General features: G+C 42.5%; 1 protein-coding gene across 2 annotated transcripts in view; it reads left to right on the forward strand.

Moving 5' to 3' along the window:
- Window positions 1-5,783: 5,783 nt before the first annotated feature.
- Window positions 5,784-23,857, forward strand: part of NAMPT (nicotinamide phosphoribosyltransferase) — a 33,054-nt gene continuing 14,980 nt past the window's right edge. Inside the window, exons 1-3 of one of the 2 annotated variants that reach the window (XM_048301303.1) lie at window positions 5,784-5,937; window positions 20,050-20,206; window positions 21,523-21,626. In XM_048301303.1, the coding sequence (XP_048157260.1) occupies window positions 5,878-5,937; window positions 20,050-20,206; window positions 21,523-21,626 (321 nt within the window). In that variant the 5' untranslated portion in view covers window positions 5,784-5,877. The remainder of the gene's footprint in view (window positions 5,938-20,049; window positions 20,207-21,522; window positions 21,627-23,857) is intronic. The other variant, XM_048301304.1, reaches the window with a different exon arrangement.

The raw sequence follows: 23,857 nt of genomic DNA on the forward strand, positions 1-23,857 counted from the left end.
TACAAAACCAAGAAAACCCAGAAATGCAAGACTTGCACCTTTGTCCCAAGACCTGCCTATAGAGACCTCTCGTCTCCATCCGTCACCGTCTCCGTCTCCGTCCCGACCGAACACTGAACCCCCCCATAACCTACACACCTTTACCTTTATAAAGCTGCATTAGATTGAGCAAGTTCCTGCTCAGAAGGGTGTTTTTGATCCAAGCTGATGCTAGACAGATGCACTCAAATACCCATGAGCAACACTTACTTGTCACCCATCTCATGAGGAGACTCCAGCATGGAAAAGATAGACAGCAGATCCACCTGAGTGGCTCTTGGTAGAGGGCACCTTGGGACACAGCCAAAACTGGCGAACTGTGCTAAATACATAGTGTCAATTCAGAACCAGTCAGACATCTTTGCAACAGTAAATCTCAGGGTGTCCTGTGTCATTTCACCCATCCGTGTGACAGTATTTTCAAGCTACCTCAGCTTCACAATACTCTGAGCAATGAAGTGACTGAACTTCTGTTACTCTTTGAAGAACATGCAAACATCTCAGTACTGGGTATGCAATGCACGCCAAGAAATAACAATTTATGTGGTGTCATACAAAGCCATCACCACAATCTGAAATTCACCTCTTCCAAAAGTCAAGGCAAGAAGTCTCACAGCATGTCTGGAAGGCTAGCAATACAAGTCCCTGCAGAAACACAGGCATTGACTTCCAAAGATAAGACCTAGTGGCCATATGTAGTCCTTAAAAAGATGTAAAGAAAAGCTGACTTGCTGTGAGTCATGTTCAGAAGCACAAAAACTGGCAAACGTGTGAAGGTTAGCTGTGCCAAAGTCCTGTGACCCAGGTCCTGCAGTCATAGAAACACCACTTGGTAGGCGGAGTTCAGAAAAGAGATGCTATGCCATGGACTGAACAGGTCTGTAGACAGACCATCAAGCAGTATTTCAAACGAGTATTAGGGATTGTGTGTATATATATACATATACACTTGCATAAACAAAAGATCTAAATGTCAAATTACATATAATCCGATGTGACTGCTCACCAGAAGAATTTGCCATCTCCTGTAAACATAATCTTGCACCAGATTTAACGTTGTCCTATATACCGCAGAGATAAAGAAATTGCTCTTATTTTTCATACATACAGTCAAGTCAGTTTTTCATACATACAATCTGCATAGCCCATCATTTTTAAAGAGAAACTTCTACACAAGCCTTTTTATAAACTACAAGGTAGAAACACTAGGTCTGCTTCATTCACTGAATATGAGCCAGAACTTTTTATTCACTTCTATGGAAAAGAATCTACTTCTCCATGATTCCTTGTGATTGGGATACTATTTAACAGGACTATTGAGGGATATGGTTTAGCAATGAGAATTAAATTCTTGCGCACATTAAAATCTGCTTAGATGGTGTTAACCAATTATGCATTGATTTACTCTGGACTCCCAGCCACGTATCCAAGATGAAAGTACACTACAAGGACACAATTGAGATGTTGCAGAATGGCGTAGGATAGGAAGCTTTAGGAAGGATAAAAGGAGTTTAGCCTTGGGGGAAAAATGTCTACAGGCTCCACTCTGTTTTCCTTACAGCTTCATAGCAAAGAACCATATGCAGTGAGGTGGCAAGTGACAGACACCTGATAAACTCCAGCTGCACCAGTCTGGCCACCAGGCACCAAGGCACCTGTTACCAAAAATTGTAAGCTTGAACACCACCACAAGTACTAGATACACCAAACACAAAGAAGCACATTTAAAATTCTGCCCTTTTGCCAGTATATCTGAAAAGAAAAACAACAGTATTAAGAAACGATGTTGACATTTAATCTGTCAATATGCCTTGGAATTATCACCCAGATAAAGGGAGCACAGGGGATTGGTTCAGGCTCAGAATTAACAACCAAAACAACCAGAAACACTAGAGAAGAAAATTCACGCCCTGTACATAACCATGGTGTGTGCAGAAATTCCAGTCAGAGAGATCCTCTACACAGTGGTGATGGGACTCTCATAGATAGATGAAATAAATACCAAGTTTTGCAGTAGCGATCAAAGAAAGGATTTAATGTAATATTCATCTTAATTTGACTGTCCTTGCATTCCTCCTAAGACATCAGCCTGAGGATATATTTGCAGGATAGTTTTCCTCCAGATACAGTAGCAGACTATATTATGGACTTTATATACATAAAATGCTGACTCCACAATTCTGCTACAAAGATTTATTATCAGAAATCCCTGGGGAACAAAACATGTCCCTGGATTAACATGAATTTATTAAAGCTACCATTAGAGCTTTGTTGATTAAAAATATCTAAACAAGCACCTCTAGAAATCTTTCCACATGCCCAAGGAAAACTTTGGAAGATAACTGTTAAAGAACTCCAACTCTGTCAGTAGGCAAATTGTATCAGAAACAATTTAGCTGAGCTCGCATTTAAATTGAAGAACATTATTCCTTGGTATGGTTCAATCTGGAGGGAGAAGTTAAGCCCCATATACATTACAAATCCTGATTTCAACAAGACAGCTGAACAGTCCAAAGTCGGTTTTACAGATAATAGATGACAGATACAGCACAGAAAGCAAGTATTTGAGTTTCCCAGGATTATTTCTCTTCCAACATTGTAACAGTACTCCCACCATCTACTGCTGCAAGAGTTGTACTTAATTTTCTCCAAACTTAAAATATGTCCTCCTCCCTAGCAAATAGTGATTTAACATAGTTCTGTTTAGCATAGTACCATTTTCTATTAATACTCTGAAATGCCCTAACTTTACAATATTTCATTACAGATACAGCTTAAGATATGTTCATATGAGCTAAATTAAACCATTAATCAAGTTCTGGCACATTGTAAGATACAAGAAAGAGCCAGCAGGAGGAGGAAGGAGATGCTGACAAAAGTTCTGTCTGAGCAAATCATCATTAATTATTCTATTGAAGGCTTGAAGATATATCAGCAGAATTCTGTGGTGAGAAATTCCATCAAAAAAAACCCCAAACAACCAAATAACAAGCCCTGTAATACTTTTCTGACTTTTCCAATTTCTTGCTGAAATTAAGATAAAAGACTGATCTGATAAAATAACTTTTCTTCTTACTAATCAGTTTTGTATTAAAGCAGAATTTAAAAAAAAATAAATTAAGCTTTGTCCCTTGCAGCAGAGAAATTTCACCATGAAAAAGATAAGGACAGACAATACAGATAAAAGATGTGTTAAGGGGCAATATCCTGATGTGACACCTCAGAAGAAAGTTTTTTGACAAAACATGGGAGATTTGTATACAAAGATAATTTCAAATTATTCCATGATCATGTCGTCACATTGATGGGACTCCACAAAAGGAATCTTCAGAAGGAATTAAGGAAAAGTCCAGACAATTTCAGAAAAATACTTTTATGTTTAAGGGGAATGTGGAAAAAGTAGAGCAGCTTTCTAAACTAGCAAGCACTTTTAGATAAATTTGGCCAGTGGAAGAGAGAAGATTGGGTTGTCTATGCAGCAACAAACAAGACAGAGAAAAAAAGGGTAAGACCTACAGAGAGACCTTAGAAAGAAAATGAAAATTTCAATTTTTTTTTGCTCTGATGGGGAAGTTAGGGTAAGAAGATAACTTTGTGTCCATGAGACTGAACAAAAGCAAGTAGAAAATCTGAGACAAGAATTAGTTGCAAGTTCGTGGTGGCTAATAGCAATAACAGCAATTACCACTGCTATTAGCAGATTTTATTGAAAAACAGCACTCAAACAAGACGGAAGTGTACAGGAAACTCCTGATGTAGGTAGTCTCTTAATGTTTCCAACTTCTTCACAGACCTTTTCCTGTGCTATGGAAACCCTTTCCCTCCTAAGAAAACTAATGAAAGTAGTTTCACAGAATCACAGAATAGGTAGGGTTGGAAGGGACCACAGTGGGTCATCTGGTCCCACCTCCCTGCTCAGGCAGGGTAAGCCTAGACCACATGGCATGGAATTGTGACCGGATGGTTCTTGAATATCTCCAGTGAGGGAAACCCCACAGCCTCTCTGGGCAAGGTATATGTATTTATATATATAAACCCAGTGGTTTTCTCACATGGAACGGCATAAAACAAGAGCATGCTGAGGTCAGCAGGGACTCACGAGGGTAATCAAACTAATGTGGCTCACAGTGGCATTATGGATACACCAGGATCTATACAGAATGACACCAGAAATACCTAGATCTCATTCCAATCTTACCCTTTGCAATTTTTTTGGACATTCTTATTTCTACCAAAATCTGACTGGCGAAACCCAATGTTTCTGAATCATATTAATGAACAGTAGATATACAGTTATTGGATTTGTATACCATCAAATAACAACTGAAGTGTTAATTCACCAATGGTTTTTCAGAAAAGGCTAACTGACCAGGTTGTTTTTTTGTTGGTTTTCTCTTTTTTAATGCAGCAGAGTAGCATTGTTAACAGTTAGCTATTTTTCCATATGCCTGATTAGCAGAGAGTGAGACAACCATTTCCAGTCACAGACGAGCCACAGCTGTGACAGGAACTGTATTTGCTACTTGCTCCAAAAGAGTGCTCTCTTGTCTCAGAACAATTCACAGGCTCACGGAATCCATTAGGTTGGAAAACACCTTTGAGATCATCGAGTCCAACCTATGACCGAACACCACCGTGTCAACCAGACCACGGCACGGAGTGCCACATCCAGTCTTTCCTCAATCTCCTCCGGGGACGGTGACTCCATCACCTCCCTGGGAAGCCTATTCCGATGTCTAATCATCCTTTCTGCGAAGAAATTCTTCCTAATGCCCGGCCTGAACCTCCCCAGGTGCAGATTCAGGCCGTGCACTCTTCTCCCATTCCCTGGGAGAGGAACCCGCCTCTCACCTGGCTACAACCTCCTGTCAGGTGCTGGTAGAGTGATAAAGCCACCCAAGCCTCCTCTTCCTCCTCTAGTCAAATACCAGACAAATACGATTCAAAAACCTCAAGTATTTACTCGAATTAGAAGACCAGTTAAAATTATAATGAGTATAAAAGAAAGCTCTTGGAAAGCAGGTGTAACTTTATTTGTAATCGCTGATCAACAGCGACCTAAGAGAGGGCTCGGAAGTCTTTTCTGTCAAAAAGTGTCATGTTCTTCCACTGAGGCAGTGGAGGTGGATGGAGATCTGGGTGCTCTGGAAGGCCGGGAGGTCCTTTCGCAGACGGGCATCAGCCCCAGTCCCTGGGTAAGAGGGGCCCGTGCAGCGCAGCGGCCGCCCCGGAGCTCAGCTCGGCCGGGAGCGGGCGCGGGGGAGGATGCGGGAGCGAGCAGGGTCCCCCCGCGGAGCCAGGGCGAGGGCGGTGCCGGTGCCGCCGCCTCCCCTTTCCCGGAACCTCGGCGGCCGCCGAGAACCGAAACCGGACCCCCCCCCGCCCCCGCGCACGCGCGCGCCGTTCCCGCCCCGCTCGGCCCCACCGCCCGTTCAGCCGAGCGCGCGCCGCCGGCCAATAGCGACAGCGCGCTCGCCGGTCGCGCGGTGACGTCACCGAGCCGGCCCCGCCCAGACCCAATGAAAGAGAACGTGCGGCGCGGGATGCTCCCCGCCCGCCCCTCCCTCTGCACCGACCGGCGGCGGGACCAATCAGAGACCCCCGGCGCCCCGGCCCCGGCCCTCCGCGCGGTGACGTCACGGCACCTCCCTCGGCGGCAGAGGGGCGCAGCCAATCAGCGCCCCCACGCGCTCCCCCCCCCCCCCCAGCCCCCCCCGGTCGCGATCCCGTGTCCCCGCCCCGCCCCGGCCCCTCTCTCCGCGCTCCCCCCGCTCCGAGCGCCAGCGGCGGCGGCGCAGCCCGGTTCTGTCCGTGCGGCGCCTCCCGGGGCTCGGCAACATGGAGTGCGCTGCGGCGGGGGCCGAGTTCAACATCCTCCTCGCCACCGACTCCTACAAGGTGGGCACGGGCAGTCGGGAGGGGGTCCACCTCTGCGAGCACCGGACCCGCCGAGGCGCTCCATCCGCAGGGCGCCGAGCCAGGCCGGCCCCGCCGCCGCCGGCCCCCTCCCCGCCTGGCCGGGGCTGGGAGATTCCCCCGAGGCGCCAGCGAGGGTGCCCGGCCTCGGGGCGGTGCGGGGGGGACGGCGGAGGCCTGGCCGGGGCTGCCCCCCTCGCCCCCGGCAGCCCCGAGCCGCTCCCCGCGGGGTGCCCGGGGCCGCGCAGCCTGGGGGCGGCGGCGGGGCCAGAAAAGAAAGTGAAAGCGGGCGGGGTGGGCGCTGCCGTCCCGCCGCCTTTGGGCGCGGGGGGCGACCATGGCGGGCACGCGGGAGCCGCCCGGCCCCGAGCATCGTCCGGCCCCCCGGGCTGCCCGCCCTGGCCGGGGTCGGAGAGGGCGCACATGTCGCTGCCGCGGAGCAGTCACTCTTTCTTTCTCCCGCGTCTCGCCCCTCCCGCTGTGCTCCACTCGCGCCGGTCACTGCCTGCGGCTGTGTGCCTGGCGGTGATGCAGCGCGCTCCGGGAACCGGCTGGCGCAAAATACGTATTTTCTAGCCCTGTGCTTAGTTCCCGACCACTGCGGTGTCACATTCGGTAGGCAAGGTGTTAGCTCAGAGGGGAGAGCCGCACTGCACGGCCCTCCCTTCGTTTCTTGGGATTAGTGGTGCTGACAGCAGTGGCAAAGTGCAGGCGCCCCGTCCGCGCTCCGACCCGGTGATTTGTGCCCCGGCAGTTCCTGACGTGCCTCGCAGCGAGTGTGCCCGGGCCGAAGTCCTGCCCCTGCGCGGCGTCGCGGTCATGTAAGCCTTCAGCCTTCAGGTCCTGGGCAGAGCCAGCGTGTGACTCCCCCTGGCTGGACACATGTGCCCGGCCTCTCCTAGGCTGGAAGACTCACTTATTTCCTTCAGGAGCTGCATTGCAATGTCAAAGAGGTTGTTGGTGGCCTAAACAAAACTACAGTAACAGTTCTGGGTGTCGCTGTAAAGCATTTATTATGTTTTAGTTCTTTCAACATTGGGCTGCTGGGATGAGTTTCAGGGAGGAGGGTACTTCTGGATAGGGGAGTTGAAAAGCGAAAGCTATGTTCTGACCGGGTGTTGTTACTGAGTAACTACTGAACTACAAACCTCACTATGTGCTCTAATCACCGACTTGTGCCTTTCCCAGCCTCTCTGTGGTGATATTATTATTATTACTATTATTAGTATTGTCATTGTCGTTATTATTACTATACGTTCTGTCAAGATGAAAAGAAAGTTAACAGTTATTGTTGCTGTTTGTGGGAAGGAATTTAGGAAGGTGGGAAGACGCTGATAAATCTTGGAGCAGCTCAGTCAGGGCATCCTGATGCTGCTGAGGCTTGCAAAGCTGCTTCCATTCAGGGCGTAATCTAGCTACAGTCCTCTTTGTAAACTAAGTTTAAGTTTGTTTGTTATTGTCATAATGAGTATTTTGGACCAAACCACTACACTAATCTAACTTATTCAAATATGGAAGATACACTTTTTTCCGTATCTGAGACTAATCACATTAAATACTGCAGGTCTGGATTTAAACACTATCTACTTTAAATCTAATTTGCACACTACTTTTTTCTAAATTCTCTGGGTGTGCTCAAGGATTGGTGGTAGTGAGACACACTGGAATGATATTAAACCAGTTTGTTTCTGTTTTGTTTGCTGTTTCATAGTATAGATGACTTGGTAACATTCCAGGAGTGGTAGAACCCTTAAAGAGGTCAAATGAAGGCCTGAGGTGGTGGGGTTTGGTTTTTTTCCAGTTTAAAACTGAATTTGGATGAGGTTTTCTGTGGCAGCTAGGAGCATTTTGTATTATATTTAGAGTAATTGCCGCCCTCAACTGCTTTGTTAGGGCTATTCAAATTGTCTGTGTTTCCATATGCTTTTTTCCAAATCTTAGGAACTCCAGTGTCTCTGAACAAAGCTTAAACAAGTAGCTGCTTTTATCTCGTTAGGTAATATGAGCAAACACTTCTCCCTGGATGATACTGTCATTTCCTAATCAATGAAACATACTTAGTGAGAGCACTTTCAGTAAAATTGCACTAAAATATCTGGTAGTTTGCAACATCAAGCTTTTTACAGGAGTTACCAAACACTCATACTAGCAATTAAAACAAAAGTGAGAATTGATTTTGTGGTTTTTCTTTTTTTTCTTTGTTTTTTTTTTACGTAGTTCTGCCGTGTCCACAACTGTAGCATCTGTTTCTGTCTGTACATAACATTTAGACTGAGAAAAAACATGGATCAAGTCAGAAGTTTATGTGGTGATCCAATTGCAGTAGATGCCAATCCATGCAAACTAACATTGGTACCAAAAATCACATAGACATAAACAGCTGTGAAAGAAAAAAATATATGCAGACCGTACTGAGGGGTACAACTCTAGCTTAGGCAGTTGCCCATCAAAAAAAAAGTTGTGGTGTCTCAGGGTCATACCTGTCAAAACTTGTTAGTTTGAGTACTAGCTCCGGTGTCCCAGTTCTCTGTTGCTGCAGTTGGAAATCTGAGGTGAAAAGACAACTCATTACTGGTTTAGTGCCTATGCAATTTCAGAAACAAAGTAATTTGGTAGGCAAAGGTTTGTCTGCTGAGAGCTAATCCAGCCTCCCCTCCTTCTACACTATTTTGCTGTCTTCATGTGCATCATAGGACATTTCCTCTTAAATCATAGAGATTATCAAATATTCAGTTTCAAAATCTTAAAAGTGTTTTTGAAAAAGTGCTGAGTATCATGCTGATTGCTAGTAAAGTTAATATTTCTAGATGGGAGTAGTTCCCAGTAGGTGAATATGCACTGGTTCCAGTACCGAGCTTCCATTACTGACTGGAGCTTACTCAATTGTACAAGTGCTCCAGGATTTTGAGGCTAGGCTTCAAATTGTACAATTTATCTCTAAACCCGATAACAAGATAAGTGTTTTTACATCACTTAGATTCTTCTTCCAGTGTACTTTGCTGCATATTCTTAAGCTTTTACAAATCCCCCAAAAGTGTAATTCTTCCTGTATGCTGGGAATTATATGCCATGCCCTCATGGGCATGGGCATAAGGTATGGTGTGTGTGCAACATGCTGATAAGTAACAGCAGTCTTTTTAATTCTTCTGATCATGAGACTCAAGAGATTAATCAATGCAGTGTTATCTGGGGAGCTTCATTGTCTTTATGTTCAGTATAGCAATGGCATTTCTATTAGTGAAGTTTTCTGCTAGTGGCTTGGTATTGCTGAAAAGGGGAAGTATTTGAAGTCGAAGTCCTTGTTGATAGAAAGCTGCAAGCGAGGGGGTATCAGCAGGCTCCCTGAAAAATCACTGTTCGTGCTGCATGATGTCTTAGTCTTGTGTCTATAGCAAGACACAATTTGTATAGCTACATATATATAGCTAGCTATATATAGATTATACAATACTATAGCAGTCTTATCCCCCTCTGACAGTGGGATTCTGTTCACTTTCTGCCCTTTCCCAGTGAGAGAGTCTGTGCCCTTCAGTTCCTCATTCATCTGACATCGTTGACACACCTCCTCTGCATTTTCTTTCTCTTTGATTCCCAGTGCTCTGTTTAGCCTGTATTTGTTTATTTCTGCACAGGCAAGAAATCTTCCAGGGTATATGTAGTCTGAAACTGTGTTGAGAGGATCAGCTTGGCAGAGTTGTGTTGTTCAGTGGGAAGACAACCATGAGTGGCACGTACCAGGCCTGGGTCGGATGGACCATGAGCTGCAAGTGGGGAAAGGCTATTGACTGAACCTTGTTTGCTGGAGTAATAATAGCTTATTTTGCTTTTGCCAATGAGATCTATTACTGTTGCTTGGCATGTTTCGTAATTAAGCTGATAGCTATAATAAGCTGCCATGCAATTACCTCTTAGTAGGAGCTGACTTGCTATCTAGACTGTAAATGAGATCTGTTTCGGAATTAATTTCTTTCTGGATGCTTTAAGGAAACCCAAAATATACAGAGTTTTAACTCTGTATGCCTTACATGTTGAATTTTAAGTATTTGTCCCTTTAAATGACTTCTTTTACTCTGCATGGATGTAGGAGAGCACTGACTTCTGAAACACTTCACGTGAGTGTGTGTTTATTCTAGGCTCTGACAGCCTGTATATTCTTTATTTAGAAGGCTAGAGGTATGTGAGGAAGAGACATGAGTACTCCTTAGCCTACTGGATTTGACTAGTACTTAATGACTGCAAAATATTCTTTACAGCAGCCCATATATTTTTTTCCTTAATTATAATCTTGTGGTGGGAGTGTGAATGTGTTCTCTTATCTCCTGTAATTCTGCCAGTGGGAAAGCATCAGAAACTTCTGGCTCGACGCTCCTTATAAGACGTAATCTTCACGCTATCTGGGTTCATTATCCTCCAAGTTTTGATTTGCAGTCACATGGTTCTCTTACAAACCCCAAGACATCATTGCTCGAAGGGAGCACTGCAACTGTATTCAGCCAATTTTTAAATTAATGGGAAGCAACCCCTCCTAGAATCATTGCAGCTTTCATTGTTGAAAAGGTAAATGTTTTTCCCCTTTCATTAAGGAACAGGAAACTTATAGCAGCATGTGCAGTAGTATAGCTGACTAGTCACTAATGTGTAAACAGTAAACATAAGGCATTTTGTCGTCTCTTTTGTGATAATCTTTGTTGGGGTCCCTCCCCTGCCGTGTAGCCCTGGCAGAGGGCCCCTGAGGGCACAGACACGGGGCTTCCCTGCCCCTGCTCAGCCTCGTTCCCATTGGTTGGTTTGTGTTCCCTGCGCGGGCAGAAGGACCCTTGGTCCCGTGACTGGAACAGTTCCTCAGCAGAGCTCCGGCCATGCGGCTGGAGAAATAAACATCTCTCTGAAACAGCTATCAAGAATCTGTCTGTCCGTATATATTTCCTTTCCACGGGACTCCTGGTTTGATATATGCGTGTTGCAGGATCCCCACTGCAACAAATGGTGGAGAATGCGGGCAGAACGATCCCCGATCCCTAAGCGACTGATTTGTGTGAGTAAACCCTGGAAACTTTGGATTCCTCTTCTTGGTTTTGCTTTGCTATTCCATATCTAAACTATGGAGGAACCGTGGGAAGACTCTTGGCTCTCAGAGCCGCATATGGACATTTATCTTAAACTTAAAATGATTCTTGAACAACGATTTGTAAATTTTAGCTTGATTCAAGCTCAAAAAGAACTGAAACACTTCCTGGCATGGTTGTTTAAGAACTTTTTCTATGTTTCTTGGGATTTAATTCTTACCAAGGGCTTTTGGAAAACCGTTTGGACACAGTTAATACTGGAGTCAAAATATATGCCGATGGAAGAATATTTTCGTGAATATTATTTGGTTACCGAGACTGTTGAGCAATGTCAGCTGTGTCCTGGCGAAGGGAATCCTGGCGCAGGGACCGTGCGGCCCAGGCCACGTGCACCGAGCGCTCTGAGAGCAGCAGCGAGGCAGTTCCCGCGCGCGGGCGGAGCCACGCGAGCCGCAGTGTCAGCGGCGGAGCGAGGCGCGGCGGGACCCGCACGGCGCAGCACAGCGCGTGGTGGCGCGAGCCCCGGGAACGCCCGACCGAGAGGGGCGGCGCGCGGGCAGCGGCTGGCGGCGATGGCGGTGGAGCGGAGCCGCGCCCAGCCGAGACGCGCGCTGGAGCGGAGCGCGGGGGAGTCATCGCTCGGGGGCCCGGCCGAGACGTGGGTGCAGCGCCCGACAGCGGCAGCGAAGCTGCGACCAGAGGAGGCGACGCACGGAGAACTGAGCGGCGCGGCCCGGCCTGGCCCGCGCGGCCCCGAACGCGACCCCGGGAAGAGCGCGCAGGCACCAGCAGCCCCGAGAATTCCAACACGGGAGCGACCGAAAGAGACAGCAAAGACGCAGCGAGACAGAAAACAGCAGCCACTCGGAAAAAGGAAAAGATCATAGCAACTAAGACCTTAGGGATAGTAAAATGGTATAATGTTAAGCAAAATTATGGTTTTATAACAAGGTGTGACAACCAGCAAGACATATTCGTGCATAGAACTGCTATTAAAAAGAATAACCCTGAAAAATGCATCCCAAGCTTGGGAGATGGAGAGGTGGTGGAATTTAATATTGTACTAGGGAGAAAAGGGTTACAAGCATCGCAGGTCACTGGGCCTGATGGTGTTCCTGTAAAAGGCAGTATATATGCAAAAAATCGTAGTCATGTTGGACAGTATCTCTACTGTAAGCCCCCCCTACAGTTTCCCTTTCCTAATCCCACCTTTCCCTTTTACCCTATGTCCTATTACCCCCAGTGTATTCCCAATCCGTTTTTTCATCCATGGTTTCCCTCACAAAACCATGCTTTTGCCAATTGTTTCCCCAAAAATCCCTTTCCAATGCCGAGTGGGGGATGAAAAGGGGGAGGGAAGAAGTTAAACCCTCTCCTGCCTCAGTTTCCCCACAAAGCATGCTCAGAGTTCTGTCTCCCTTCTGTCAGCCCTAAGATGTTCCAGAGAATCTGTTTGGACATTTAAAGACTCAGGAGGGTGGCTTGTTTTGTCTTGAAACTGTTCTTGTTATGTTTATCCAGTTGTTTTCATTCTCCTTTTATTAAAATAAAACGGGTGAGGTGTTGGGGTCCCTCCCCCGCCGTGTAGCCCTGGGAGAGGGGCCCTGAGGGCACAGGCACGGGGCTTCCCTGTCCCTGCTCAGCCTCGTTCCCATTGGTTGGTTTGTGTTCCCTGCGCGGGCAGAAGGACCCTTGGTCCCGTGACTGGAACAGTTCCTCAGCAGAGCTCCGGCCATGCGGCTGGAGAAATAAACATCTCTCTGAAACAGCTAGCAAGAATCTGTCTGTCCATATATATTTCCTTTCCACGGGACTCCTGGTTTGATATATGCGTGTTGCAGGATCCCCACTGCAACAAATCTTGAATGTAAAACTGTGCTGGTTTTGACAGAGGTAGAGTTAATTTTCTTCCTAGGAGCTGGTATGAGGCCATGTTTTGGATTTGTGCTGAAAACAATGTGGATAATTCAGGGATATTTTTGATTTTGCTGAGCAGTGCTTGCACAGAGTCAACCTTTCTGCCCCACACACCATCCCACCAGTGGTGAGGCTGGGGTTGCACAAGGAGCTGGGAGGGGACACCAGGACAGCTGACCCCAACTGACCCAAGGGATATTCTGTACCACATGATATCATGCTTAGCATATAAAGCTAGGGGAAGAAGGAGGAAAGGGGGAAACATTTGGAGTAGTGGCATTTGTCTTCCCCAGTAACTGCTACGCGGGCTGGAGCCCTGCTTTTCTGGGAATGCCTGAACACCTGCCTGCCCATGGGAAGTGATGAATGAATTCCCTGTTCTGCTTTGCTTATGTGCAGAGAACTTTTGCTTTCCCTATTAAACTGTCTTTATCCCAGCCCATGAGTTTTCTCACTTGTACCCTTCTAATTCTCTCCCCTATCCCACTGGGAGGAACAAGTGAGTGGCAAGCAGGGTTTGGTTGCCAGCTGAGGTTAAACCACAACAAAAACCATTAAAATCTTTAGTGGTAAAGAAATCTACTGTAAAATGTTACTGTTTTTAAGCATGGTATTTTCTTTGAGAAATTTAGAATACATTCAGTTCTAGTGCTTACACTTGACCTTGCATTTTAAATGAATGTGAACCTGGTCATGTATAGCATCTCTGCTGATAATGTGCAGCTTCCATAGGAATTCAGTTGCATGTGCTTTCCTTATTTTTCATAGTACTGACTGTTCTCTTAACTTCTTTTTTTCTCACCTCTGGTCCTCTTATTTTTCAATAAACATATAAGAAATGGTGGATGAACTCTAATACGGAGACATTAGAAGTGGTGCAAGGTCATCATTCAGTCATAACCTCCATTAGCTTATCTCTCATCTCGTAAGAACAGATCTTTCCCAATATTCTCACTTTGGTTCTTAAGCATTGTCTCAATCTTATGTATTCTAAGAATGGGCCTGAAGTCTCTCTAAGGCTTTTTTATTCTATGGTAATTAGAAGCTCATATAATCAAAATAGTAAGATTGTACTTGACTCTTAGATTTATTTTTGTTTTAAACTCCCTTAAAAATGTCTTGCACTTTATCTGCTATTGTTGGATGCCCTTTCTCTTGAGTTATTAAAGATTGATTATTCTGGCATTTCCTCTCTTGTTCAAATAAACTTACCATTTAACCATAGTGGCTTTTGGTTTGGTTTTCATTTCCACTGTTGTGGTGTGCATTCCTTCTGTGATTGCTCTGAATGCTACCAAAGCATCCCCGTTGAATATAACTGCTAGTCACAGTTGTGTTGGTTTTTTTCCTGAAGAGGGTCACAACTGCCTTATAACTGCTGTTAGTTGTCTCATCTCAGTGAGGTATATCTTATGGAGCAGTCCCTTTGCTCATAAGTCCTGGTTCATTTCCTCATTGTTGCTAATAACGTTGTTTTCCATATAGGTTGTTTGCAAACTTTGCTTTTAACTGGTCTATTGGCTAACTCTCCTAAAGGTTTAGGTAAAGCAGTATTTCATGCCATGGCCTCTTTCCACAATGTTTGCAAATAATATGTAATACTGCAGTTCATGGAGGTCTTGGGGTGCTATGCAGAAGTCTCTCCAGTGTAAGTACCAGCAGTACCACTGCATTAAAATTGTCTAACTCAGTAAGGTGTATTGCAGTGTGAGGATCCCCTAAATAACTCTTGGAGATCAAGCCTTGCAGTACAGTGACCAAGCCTGTGCTTCAGGCCCGTGTGCTGCAGACCTGCAGTGTCCTGGCCAAGTGGCCCGGTGTCCAGGCCATGCTGCTTCTGGCTTACCTTCCACCTGTCCCTCTGAGTCTTCATGGCTCTGGCTGTGTGGCACCATGGGTTCAGTGACCAGGTTGTTCTGTACCCATTTTGCACTAAGGATTTTTTAAAATAGCTCCAGAAAGCTCAAATACTGTCTTTCTTGAACTGGTATCATCACAGAGTTACAGTACAGGCAAGATCCTGCTGGATCGGTGTTTGGGGGTTGTTTTCTTCACTGTAGACAGGGCTTGGAAGCATCCTTCTGATGGTTCATGTTGGCATCTGACCTAGGGGAGCACCAGGAATTAACCACCAGTGGAGATTTTGGCTACACCTGACTTCTCATGTCGCATCCGGTTTTCGCATGTTTTCAAATGGTTGAATTATTTAGGCTTAAATAACCTTTTAAAGTAAGTTCATTGCAATATCTTGTCCAACAAACCTTGTAGATTATAAGAATATTTATTTTTTTTATAAGTCTTCTTTTCTAGCTTAGAAAAATGCAGCGTTTACCTCAGCCATCCCTATTTTATGATGAATACCTATTAATTCCTTTTTCTTTAAATTTAACTCTTAATGTTTGGAGTGGGTTTTTTTTGACAGATGATCTAAATGCAATTTGTGCTTCATGTTTTTTCCTCAAAAAACTTAATTTAGTTAAATAGATGTAGTCCTTGTGGAGGTATTTTTTGTTCAGAATATACCTTTATTTGCATTAATTTTTATAAGGAGCTATCACAACTGGAAAAAAGCACTCAATTTCAGTCATAGTACATAATCTTGTAGGTAGTAGTTCCAAGGCTGTTTGTCATATATTTTATAGACAAAACCTAAACCACAGCCTTTGAACTAAACATCAAAAGGCCTTTGAAGATACTTGGGAGAGTTGTTTTCTTGTAAGGGTCTCTTAATCCCAGTAGAGGCTTTTGTTTGGTTTCCTGTTTGTTGGTTAGGTTGGTTTTTTTTCTGTAGAGAAGGGGTTTTCTATTGATTTTATAGTCACCCCTACTTGTCAAGAGCCCATTTGTACACGTCCTGCTTCTGTCATCCCCTTACTGAAAGCATAGAGTTACCAATACTGTCTTGATCTGTAAGTCACATAAATTTTAATTTCAAATATTGTACACTGCCTCTGGTTGTACTTTCAACTCTCCTTTAGGATACAGAAAGATGCAAGTCTTCATCTGACAACAAGGAAAGATCAGGCATTTTTTGAAGCATAGTTTTCATTGTCCAAGTGCCTTATAGTGTTGTGTTGGGTTTTTTCTTTTTGGTTGGTTTGTTTTGTTTTCAATGGCATTCTTTGTGTCTTTTATGAACTGTGCCCACTCCTACACCTTGATCCTTTTTCACACTGTTTTTTGCCACCAGGCGTTTCACTACATGCCAAACCTCCTGACCACCACTATGGCAGATGGGTATTATTTCCACATGTCCTAGAAGTCCAGAAATGACAGCTAACACAATCAGCTGCTGTGACATTTTGTGGCCAGATATTCCTGATAAGTGCTCTGTCTGAGAGCTTGGGAGCAAAAGATGGCCAGATAAGTCAGCATGAGTTGTAGGTCTTGTGCTTAACTTCTCACACACCTATACAACACAGCATCAAAGAATAGTTGGGGTTGAAAGGGGCCTTCAAAGGCCATCTAGTCCAGCTCCCCTGCAATGAGCAGGGACATCTTCAACTAGATCAGGTTGCTCAGAGCCCCATCCAACCTGATCTTGAGTGCTTCCAGGGCTGGGTCATCTATCACCTCTTTGGGCAATCTGTTCCAGTGTTTCACTACCTTCATAATAAAAAAAAATTATTATATCTAGTCTGAATCTACCCTCCTTTTGTTTAAAACCATCACTCCTTGTCCTGTTCATTCAGGCCCTGCTAAAAAATGTGTCCGCATCTTTCTTGTAAGCCCCCTTCAAGTACGCAGAGTTTGGTAAGTGTGGTACTTTCAGATTATGATTGTGCCTTTAAATTTTGTGTAGTATTTTAAAGGGTGTCTCAGCTTTGTAGATAAAACTAGCAGCTTTGTGGAACGTCAAAAGAAGCATATTTGAAATTACAGCTGTAAAGTTTGCTCAGATATAAATATTTTAATTGTCAGGGATGTGTATTTTCACTGTTTAAATAGATTCTAATGTGCGAAGAATATAATTGCATACTACACATGTGACTTGCAAAGTTAGTTCCTTATCTCCTTCAAGTACTTAAAGCAGCTAAATCAATAAAATTATATTTCTGTCAAACACAAAGTTTTCATGTAGGTTTGAATCCCTAGAAGTGACTATTTTCTGGACACTAGCTAGTATGTATTTTCAGGTTAAGATCTAATCTTATGTCAGAAAAGATATCTAAACCTGTGATGCAATGTTTGAGGAACTTGAGTGGGGTTTTTTTAGGCTGAAACTGTCAGCAAGGTAGTCAGGAGGAGCTGTGTCCCCAGGTATGCTATATAAAGGATAAATCTGTTAGCATTTCAGACTGATTTCAGCTCTCAAGTTCTGGTTTGCAGCCAGAGCACTGTGTTTTGTGATCATGCTTCAGAGCAGAGTTAGAATAGGATGTTCCTAAAAAAATGTACTTAAATGCAATAAGAAAAGGTGACACCAACTCAGTGAGTGCACTGTGCCCCCTGAGCTAATTTGGGCCTGTAACCATTTTGACAGAGAAACATATAGCTGGAGGAGATGTCTTTGAACTGCCAAAGTTGAGTATATTTTCAAGATGTGAGCTGAAGATCACACAAATTTTCATTACAATATAGGTGTTGGCTTCAGCAACTTGCCCATAGTTCGTAAGTTGAATAATTAAACTTTTTAAAAGAAACCTGAGTATCCTATCTCATGCAGATACAGTTTTCATTGTTTTGTTTGAATTGTGGTGAGAACAGCAGCATTGCTTTGGTTTGCTCTCGAGCTTGTCACAATGAGACAATTCTTGTCACAAGGAATTGAGATACTCATTTGGAGAATTGGTCCTGGCACATCTGCTGTGTACACTTGCAGCTGCTGGGCTCTGTCTTGAGCCTTTACTCTGAAATCATGAACTTATAAGTCCAGTCCCAGTTGTAAAACAGAGCAAAATTTTTCATGAAGTTGCTGTAACTTACCTTGGTGGCATCAGTGGGAATTAAGGAGTTCCCACTCTCCATGCCTTTATAGTGGATGAGCATTCTAAGGATTTGTTGCAGGGTCTTTTTCTTAGAGTGCACTTAATACAATTTTTTGTAAAGGGTTTGTATATATGTGTGTGTCTTCATAGGCCCGCTAGTTAGAAAGACATGTCAAATGCAACCTATTTTTGTCTGCTCCATAGTAAAGAAGAGAGAATGGGGTGTGTGTGTGTTTTCTTTTGTACAGGGATTTCGTTTTCCTTTAAATTTGATGATATCATGCAGAGAGTTTTCTGTGAGCTGGCAGTGTGATGTACTTCTTGGAAGTTCTGCACAGAACTAGGAAAGGACATGTTATAATTTGTGAAGTGAGACATTTATTAATAGCTAGAACTAAATCTAAAAGCCAGGTTTTGTCTTCGGGTCTAACATTGCTACTCTTGAGCATTCTGCTTTTGAGTGACTGTGGAATTGTAACAGAATGGGTTTGTGCTCCATTAAATGCCTGTGGTCCCGTGCTTTGTTTGAAGTAAAGGCAGAAAACGTGCAATGACAAGCTTGGGTTTTATTTGATTGGCCTTGTAAACCTCATACAAGTAAAGACAATAGAACGATCTTAAAATTGACCTTTCTTGAATGTTTCCTTGCAGCATTGGAAACACAACCATGACAGCCTTGTACTGGTATAGGAGAAACAAAAAATGCAGTTGAGTGGTCTAGTTCATTGTCCAAACTGAGTGAAATACTAAAGTTCCATTTGAGAGGAGAGGGGAAACTGAAATCCTTTAACGTGCAGTTTTAGCAATACAGATCAGGGAAACCTTCAGATATTTTACTTTGAGAATGTCAGAGATACATTTAAAAAATCATGACAAGAAGGGTGGAGTGGTGAGACTATCCCTTTTCCAATTCCTTGTATTAGAAACAGAAATATTTAAGGTCGTTTGGAGTAAGTAACAGCAAGTATCATATAATGAGTTCATGCTCTAACCTGTAAATATGGGAGTGGGAAAAAAATTTGGACATGAGTTTCACACCATTTCGGTTTTGTTCTGATGCACAGTGTTGCTTTCTCAGCTGTAGGAACAGTTTTTCCTTATGGAATATATAGACTTGTTCACAGCCTTCTAATCGTAATTTAAGAAAACTCTTGATATCTTCAGCTTTGGGGATGCCTTGATTTGTATATTCTGTAATTTAAACATTGATAGTACAAAGTTTCTGTCATTGTGTATTCTTTTTGTTTAATATGGAATTAAGGATTTTGCACAGAGTTTGCTTTTTAGACATTAGGAGATGAAATTTTGCAGGTTTAAGTTTTTTAATGTTTGGAGTGTACTTGTTTCAAATGCTGCTGTTACTCAAAGTAAATTTCTGGCTATATTTACTATCAGGAACTACAAAAAGCTGTAATAGTTGAATTCAGCATAACATTGTGTTTGTATGACCAGTTTCCACGTAATACACACAGACCGCAACTTCTCATGCTTCCTTAACATTGAACCTGAACTCTTTCAAATTGGTCAAAAAGGTCCATCTAGCAAACTTTGATGGGAGGTACAAACCTCAGGTAGATTTTAGAAGTATTACTGACAGTAACAGATTTGTAAACTGCCTTTGCTGTAACCAGGGCTTGAGAGACCCACTCCACTCATGGGGAATGGAACACTTGCGTAAAGGCCATTGTCGATGCCTTCTTCAGTCTGGGTGGCTTTTATTTGTGCTATGGGATGGTAGCCTTCAAAACTTCAGTCAAATACAAGCAGGGATTTGGTAGTGGTATGGAATTTTGTGCTTCCTGTAGCTAATAAGCTTGGCCAAAGTGTGAGAGAGCAAAAACTGACCTGGCACATTGGTGTTCAGTGCTGCTCCTAAAATCCTAGCTAGTGTCTTTCCCAGTTAATCAAAGCGAAGTCATCAGGGGAGGAGAAGATTACTCTAGGGGGAAAAGACTTCATGAAGAAGCAAAGAATAACAGAGGGAAGACAGTCTTTTGAACTGAAAATTGAAGGAGGTTAAAAACCTGGAAATAACCCTAAAATACTTGTGGTGTAGAATGTGCATAGATAAATAAAGGTCCGAAAGAACTCGCAGTTACTTTTAAGCTTTAATGTACAAATATTATTTCTCTTGTGCTTTGTAGTGATGTTTTGAGTTCTTACTGAAGTTTTTCTTCATGTAGGTTACACACTACAAGCAATATCCACCTAACACAAGCAAAGTATATTCCTACTTTGAATGTCGTGAAAAGAAGACTGAAAATTCCAAATTAAGGAAAGTGAAATATGAAGAAACTGTTTTTTATGGTTTGCAGTACATTCTGAATAAATACTTAAAAGGTAACTGTGTCAAATTCCAGTAAAACTTTTCCTCTAATTAAATATCTCACTTTTTCTCAAGCTTGTAGTCTTATAGCTGAAACAATTCTAGGTTATCCTGATACACCATAAGTAGTGACATGCGTAATATCTTACTTACGTGATTGTGAAAAAAGTTGCCCACCCTCGATTGGTATTGCCTTCTTAATCCAGACACCTTTCTGTCTTTATTTATAAAATCAGTGGTGTCTTTATTTATAAAATTGAAGAGGTGTTCATGTCCCAAATTCAGTGGGCAAAATTGAAATGAATGGAAATAGAACAAAACTGTGCATAGAGTCACAAACAGATAGAATATTTGATGAAAAATATGTTTTGCATTCTGAACATAAACTTCAGTCTGTATTTGCTGGTTTGTTTACAGTGTAAACCAATAATGGTTTTAATTTTCCTTAAATTTCCTTAACTTAGATTTAATTTCCCTTAAATTTTGGATGCCCCTCACCTTCGCTCATTGAATATAGAAGCTACGTGTGAAAGTGGGTTTTATACTGATAGTTTTAAGAGTAACATCTGAAAATTGCTTGGTGCTGTTTAAGTTTTTATTTGCTTTTTGCATTATGTACAAATATCACCTGTTCTGACCTGAGTGCATGTTACCTTCTGCCAAGCTTTAGAGGAAAATTTTAGTCCTACATCTTACATGTTTTTGTCTTGATCCAATAAATGTCTCTGCCAATTCCACCAAAGATTGATATTCCATTATAATCAAAACACTTGATAATTTTGTTTCTTTTGTCTTTTGCAATCTGAGGGTTTTTCTCTAAGGTAGATGACTGGCCCTACAGCAGTAGCATGCTCATTCAAATATTGTGGTTAGTCTGCTGGTTCCTGTCACAGAGTGGTCAGTCAAAGGCTGGTTGCAAAGTCTCTCCATTGGAATTCTCCCTGGAATGGCATAGTCTAACCCTTGTACTAGATATGTCCTTGCTGCAAGTGCCAGTCAACACATTGCACAATCAACACATTCCTCTGGGAAAAGCACTATTGTTAAACCTCTTGACAGGTTTTGATCATCATAAAAGAGTAATAATCTCAAATTTTTCCTGAGTCACCTTCAAACCACAAGCGTATTTTACCCTCTTGGTTTCTTGAGCATCCTAATCTGTATAATAAATGAAAGTAAAGTTTGGTTTAAACATTCTGCATTTGACATGTTTTTCATTCCTTTATTGAAGGCAAAGTGACTTTGCTGTGCCTGAACCTTTTTGTTATTTATTTTATCAATTGACGAATATTGTAAGTTTCTAAGCTTTCATCTGTTTCTGAAACTCCAGGTAAAGTGGTGACCAAAGAGAAAATCAAGGAAGCCAAAGAAGTATATAGGGAGCATTTTCAAGATGATGTCTTCAATGAAAAGGGATGGAACTATATTCTGGAGGTAAAAAAATTTGTGAAAATCGTTGGAGATCATTGTGAAGGATTTCTGAATCAACTACAGAATAAATATGGCAGTCTCTTGTTTTAATCTTGATAGTAAAGACTGGATAAATTTAGTTTTTCATGTTTGGTGTACAGGGAGTAGCAGCTGTCAAAGAATAATCATATAATTGTAATTCCTTAGAGAAAAGTAATTTTCATCCTTTCAGATGCCAAATACGGCTTTGCAGGTAATAAGGATTTATGGCTGCCATCAGCCAGCTCCTGTGAGGGGGGGCTTGTTGGCAGGTCTCCAAGTGTGATACAGTGGTTGCCTGCATCATTTACATGGCTTTCTTAAACTAATCATTACAATTTTTACTCGAATGCAGAAAGCATTACAACTTCTTGGGTGTATAAATAGTTCCTGAAAATATATGTTTTGTTCAGTTGTTTCATAATTTTTCAGAGATATGAATGTTGAAGTTTATTATGAAATAAAAGGCCTGAGCACTTCTGACACACAAAACCTTTCAGGTTAAGTCTTTCCACAATTATCCTTTTTCCCTTTTGTTTAAAAAAGTGTCAGACTTCGAGTAATTGCAAACATCTCTTCTCTGTAAAAGCAGCAGATTCAGACTAATAGCATTCATCAGAGCTGTACTAATCTCTGCAGATTAATTAAATGCTAAGTTTCATTGTGGGCTCTGGTGAATGGATATTTTTGGCATTTGAAAGCCTTTTTTTAGTCCTTTGCATTTATATTTCCCTGGATACCTAATTGAATGTGTTTTTATTGGGGGCATCTGTCTGTTAATATATCTGGAGGTCATCCTGCCACTGAGGTGGACTGTAGGTGTGCAAGAGAAGAATGAATTTCAACTAAATGTTGCAAATGGCAGAAAGGTAAATAAGCCCACTGTTTTCTAAGAGAGAGTTACGAAGAGGTTTTTAGAGGACTTGCATCCAGTTCAAATAACTGCAAATGTGGATTCAATCCATATTTGTATTTAAGCTACATTATACATTGTGAACTGCTTTCGTCTGTCTTTAAAGTAAGCTTGATCCCTCTTTGGATAAACGGAATTAATACACTTTTAATGCTGCATGCCTATCCTCACTGAGTTGTAACGTGCTTGTCTAAGTCCATTCAACTTTTGCTCTAGTCAAAATAAGCATTCCTGTGTACCCTCTGTACATATTCCTTTGTCAGGTTTTCTGTTAAAATTGTGTGTGTCATATAAAATTGTGTGTGACATATAAAAAACCCAAACATGGTTTTCATGTCGTGATCTCAGGTGCTGGTGGCTCTCAAACTGGAAGTGTGTGTTCTCTTTGTGTCTTTGTGTGCCCTTTATGCACACAGAGACCCTGCCTCTGCTCGCTGAATTCCAGTGTATGTTCACTGTTTCTCCCTAGCTCAGTTGCCTCAGGTGTGATAAGGAAAGTGGAGGGTGCAGTGGCTGAGTGAAGTGCCAGAAATTTGAAATGAATTTGAAACGTTCACTTAACTATGCTTTTGCCTTCATTGAATCATTATTAAATTATTTTGAGCCTTTTTGAAGGCTTTGTTGTCTTTTGTTAATCCAGGTGTCTCCAAGTCTTACAACTAGACCCTGTGGTATATAAACAGTTTGCTTCAGGTTATTATGTTTCCAAATAAACTTTTGAACTGTAAGGTAGAAGAGATTTCTGATGTGTGCTGAGTACTGGAGAATATGTTTTGATGCTACTTATGAATCTATCATTTCTCTGAATTGATGTAATTTTTGTTGCCTTTAACAGGATCTCTCATAGGAAGCTTTCTGTCAAAATATACTACCATCCAAGACATTTTCAGTATTGCCAGTATAGCTTGCAGAGCTTTTTCAGAAAGTTATAATTACTCTTTTAGACTTGCTATTTGGAAGTTACTCTTTTTCAAAAGGCATATTTCACACAATGCTTAGTCCTCTGGGGATGAAAGACTGACAAGAGTGACACTCCAATATGAGATTTCATGTTTAGTGAGTAATTGAGATGAAAATATTCTCTAAAATAGTTATTAAATGGATCCTGCTGTAATAAATTAACAAAGCACACATCTATACTAAGCAAAACCAGTGGACTTTTTTAAGATCTAGCTAGTAGCTGAACTTTTTTTAGCTTACAGCATATGAAAGCGTTGAAGAAAACTGAGTAGTAAGTATTTCTTGTTTTGTGTGTAGAACTTAGGTATTTTTATAGAATGCTTAAGTTTTCCTGGCTCAATTT

The sequence above is a fragment of the Corvus hawaiiensis genome, chromosome 4 (genome assembly GCF_020740725.1).
Source record: "Corvus hawaiiensis isolate bCorHaw1 chromosome 4, bCorHaw1.pri.cur, whole genome shotgun sequence".
Lineage (NCBI taxonomy): Eukaryota > Metazoa > Chordata > Aves > Passeriformes > Corvidae > Corvus > Corvus hawaiiensis.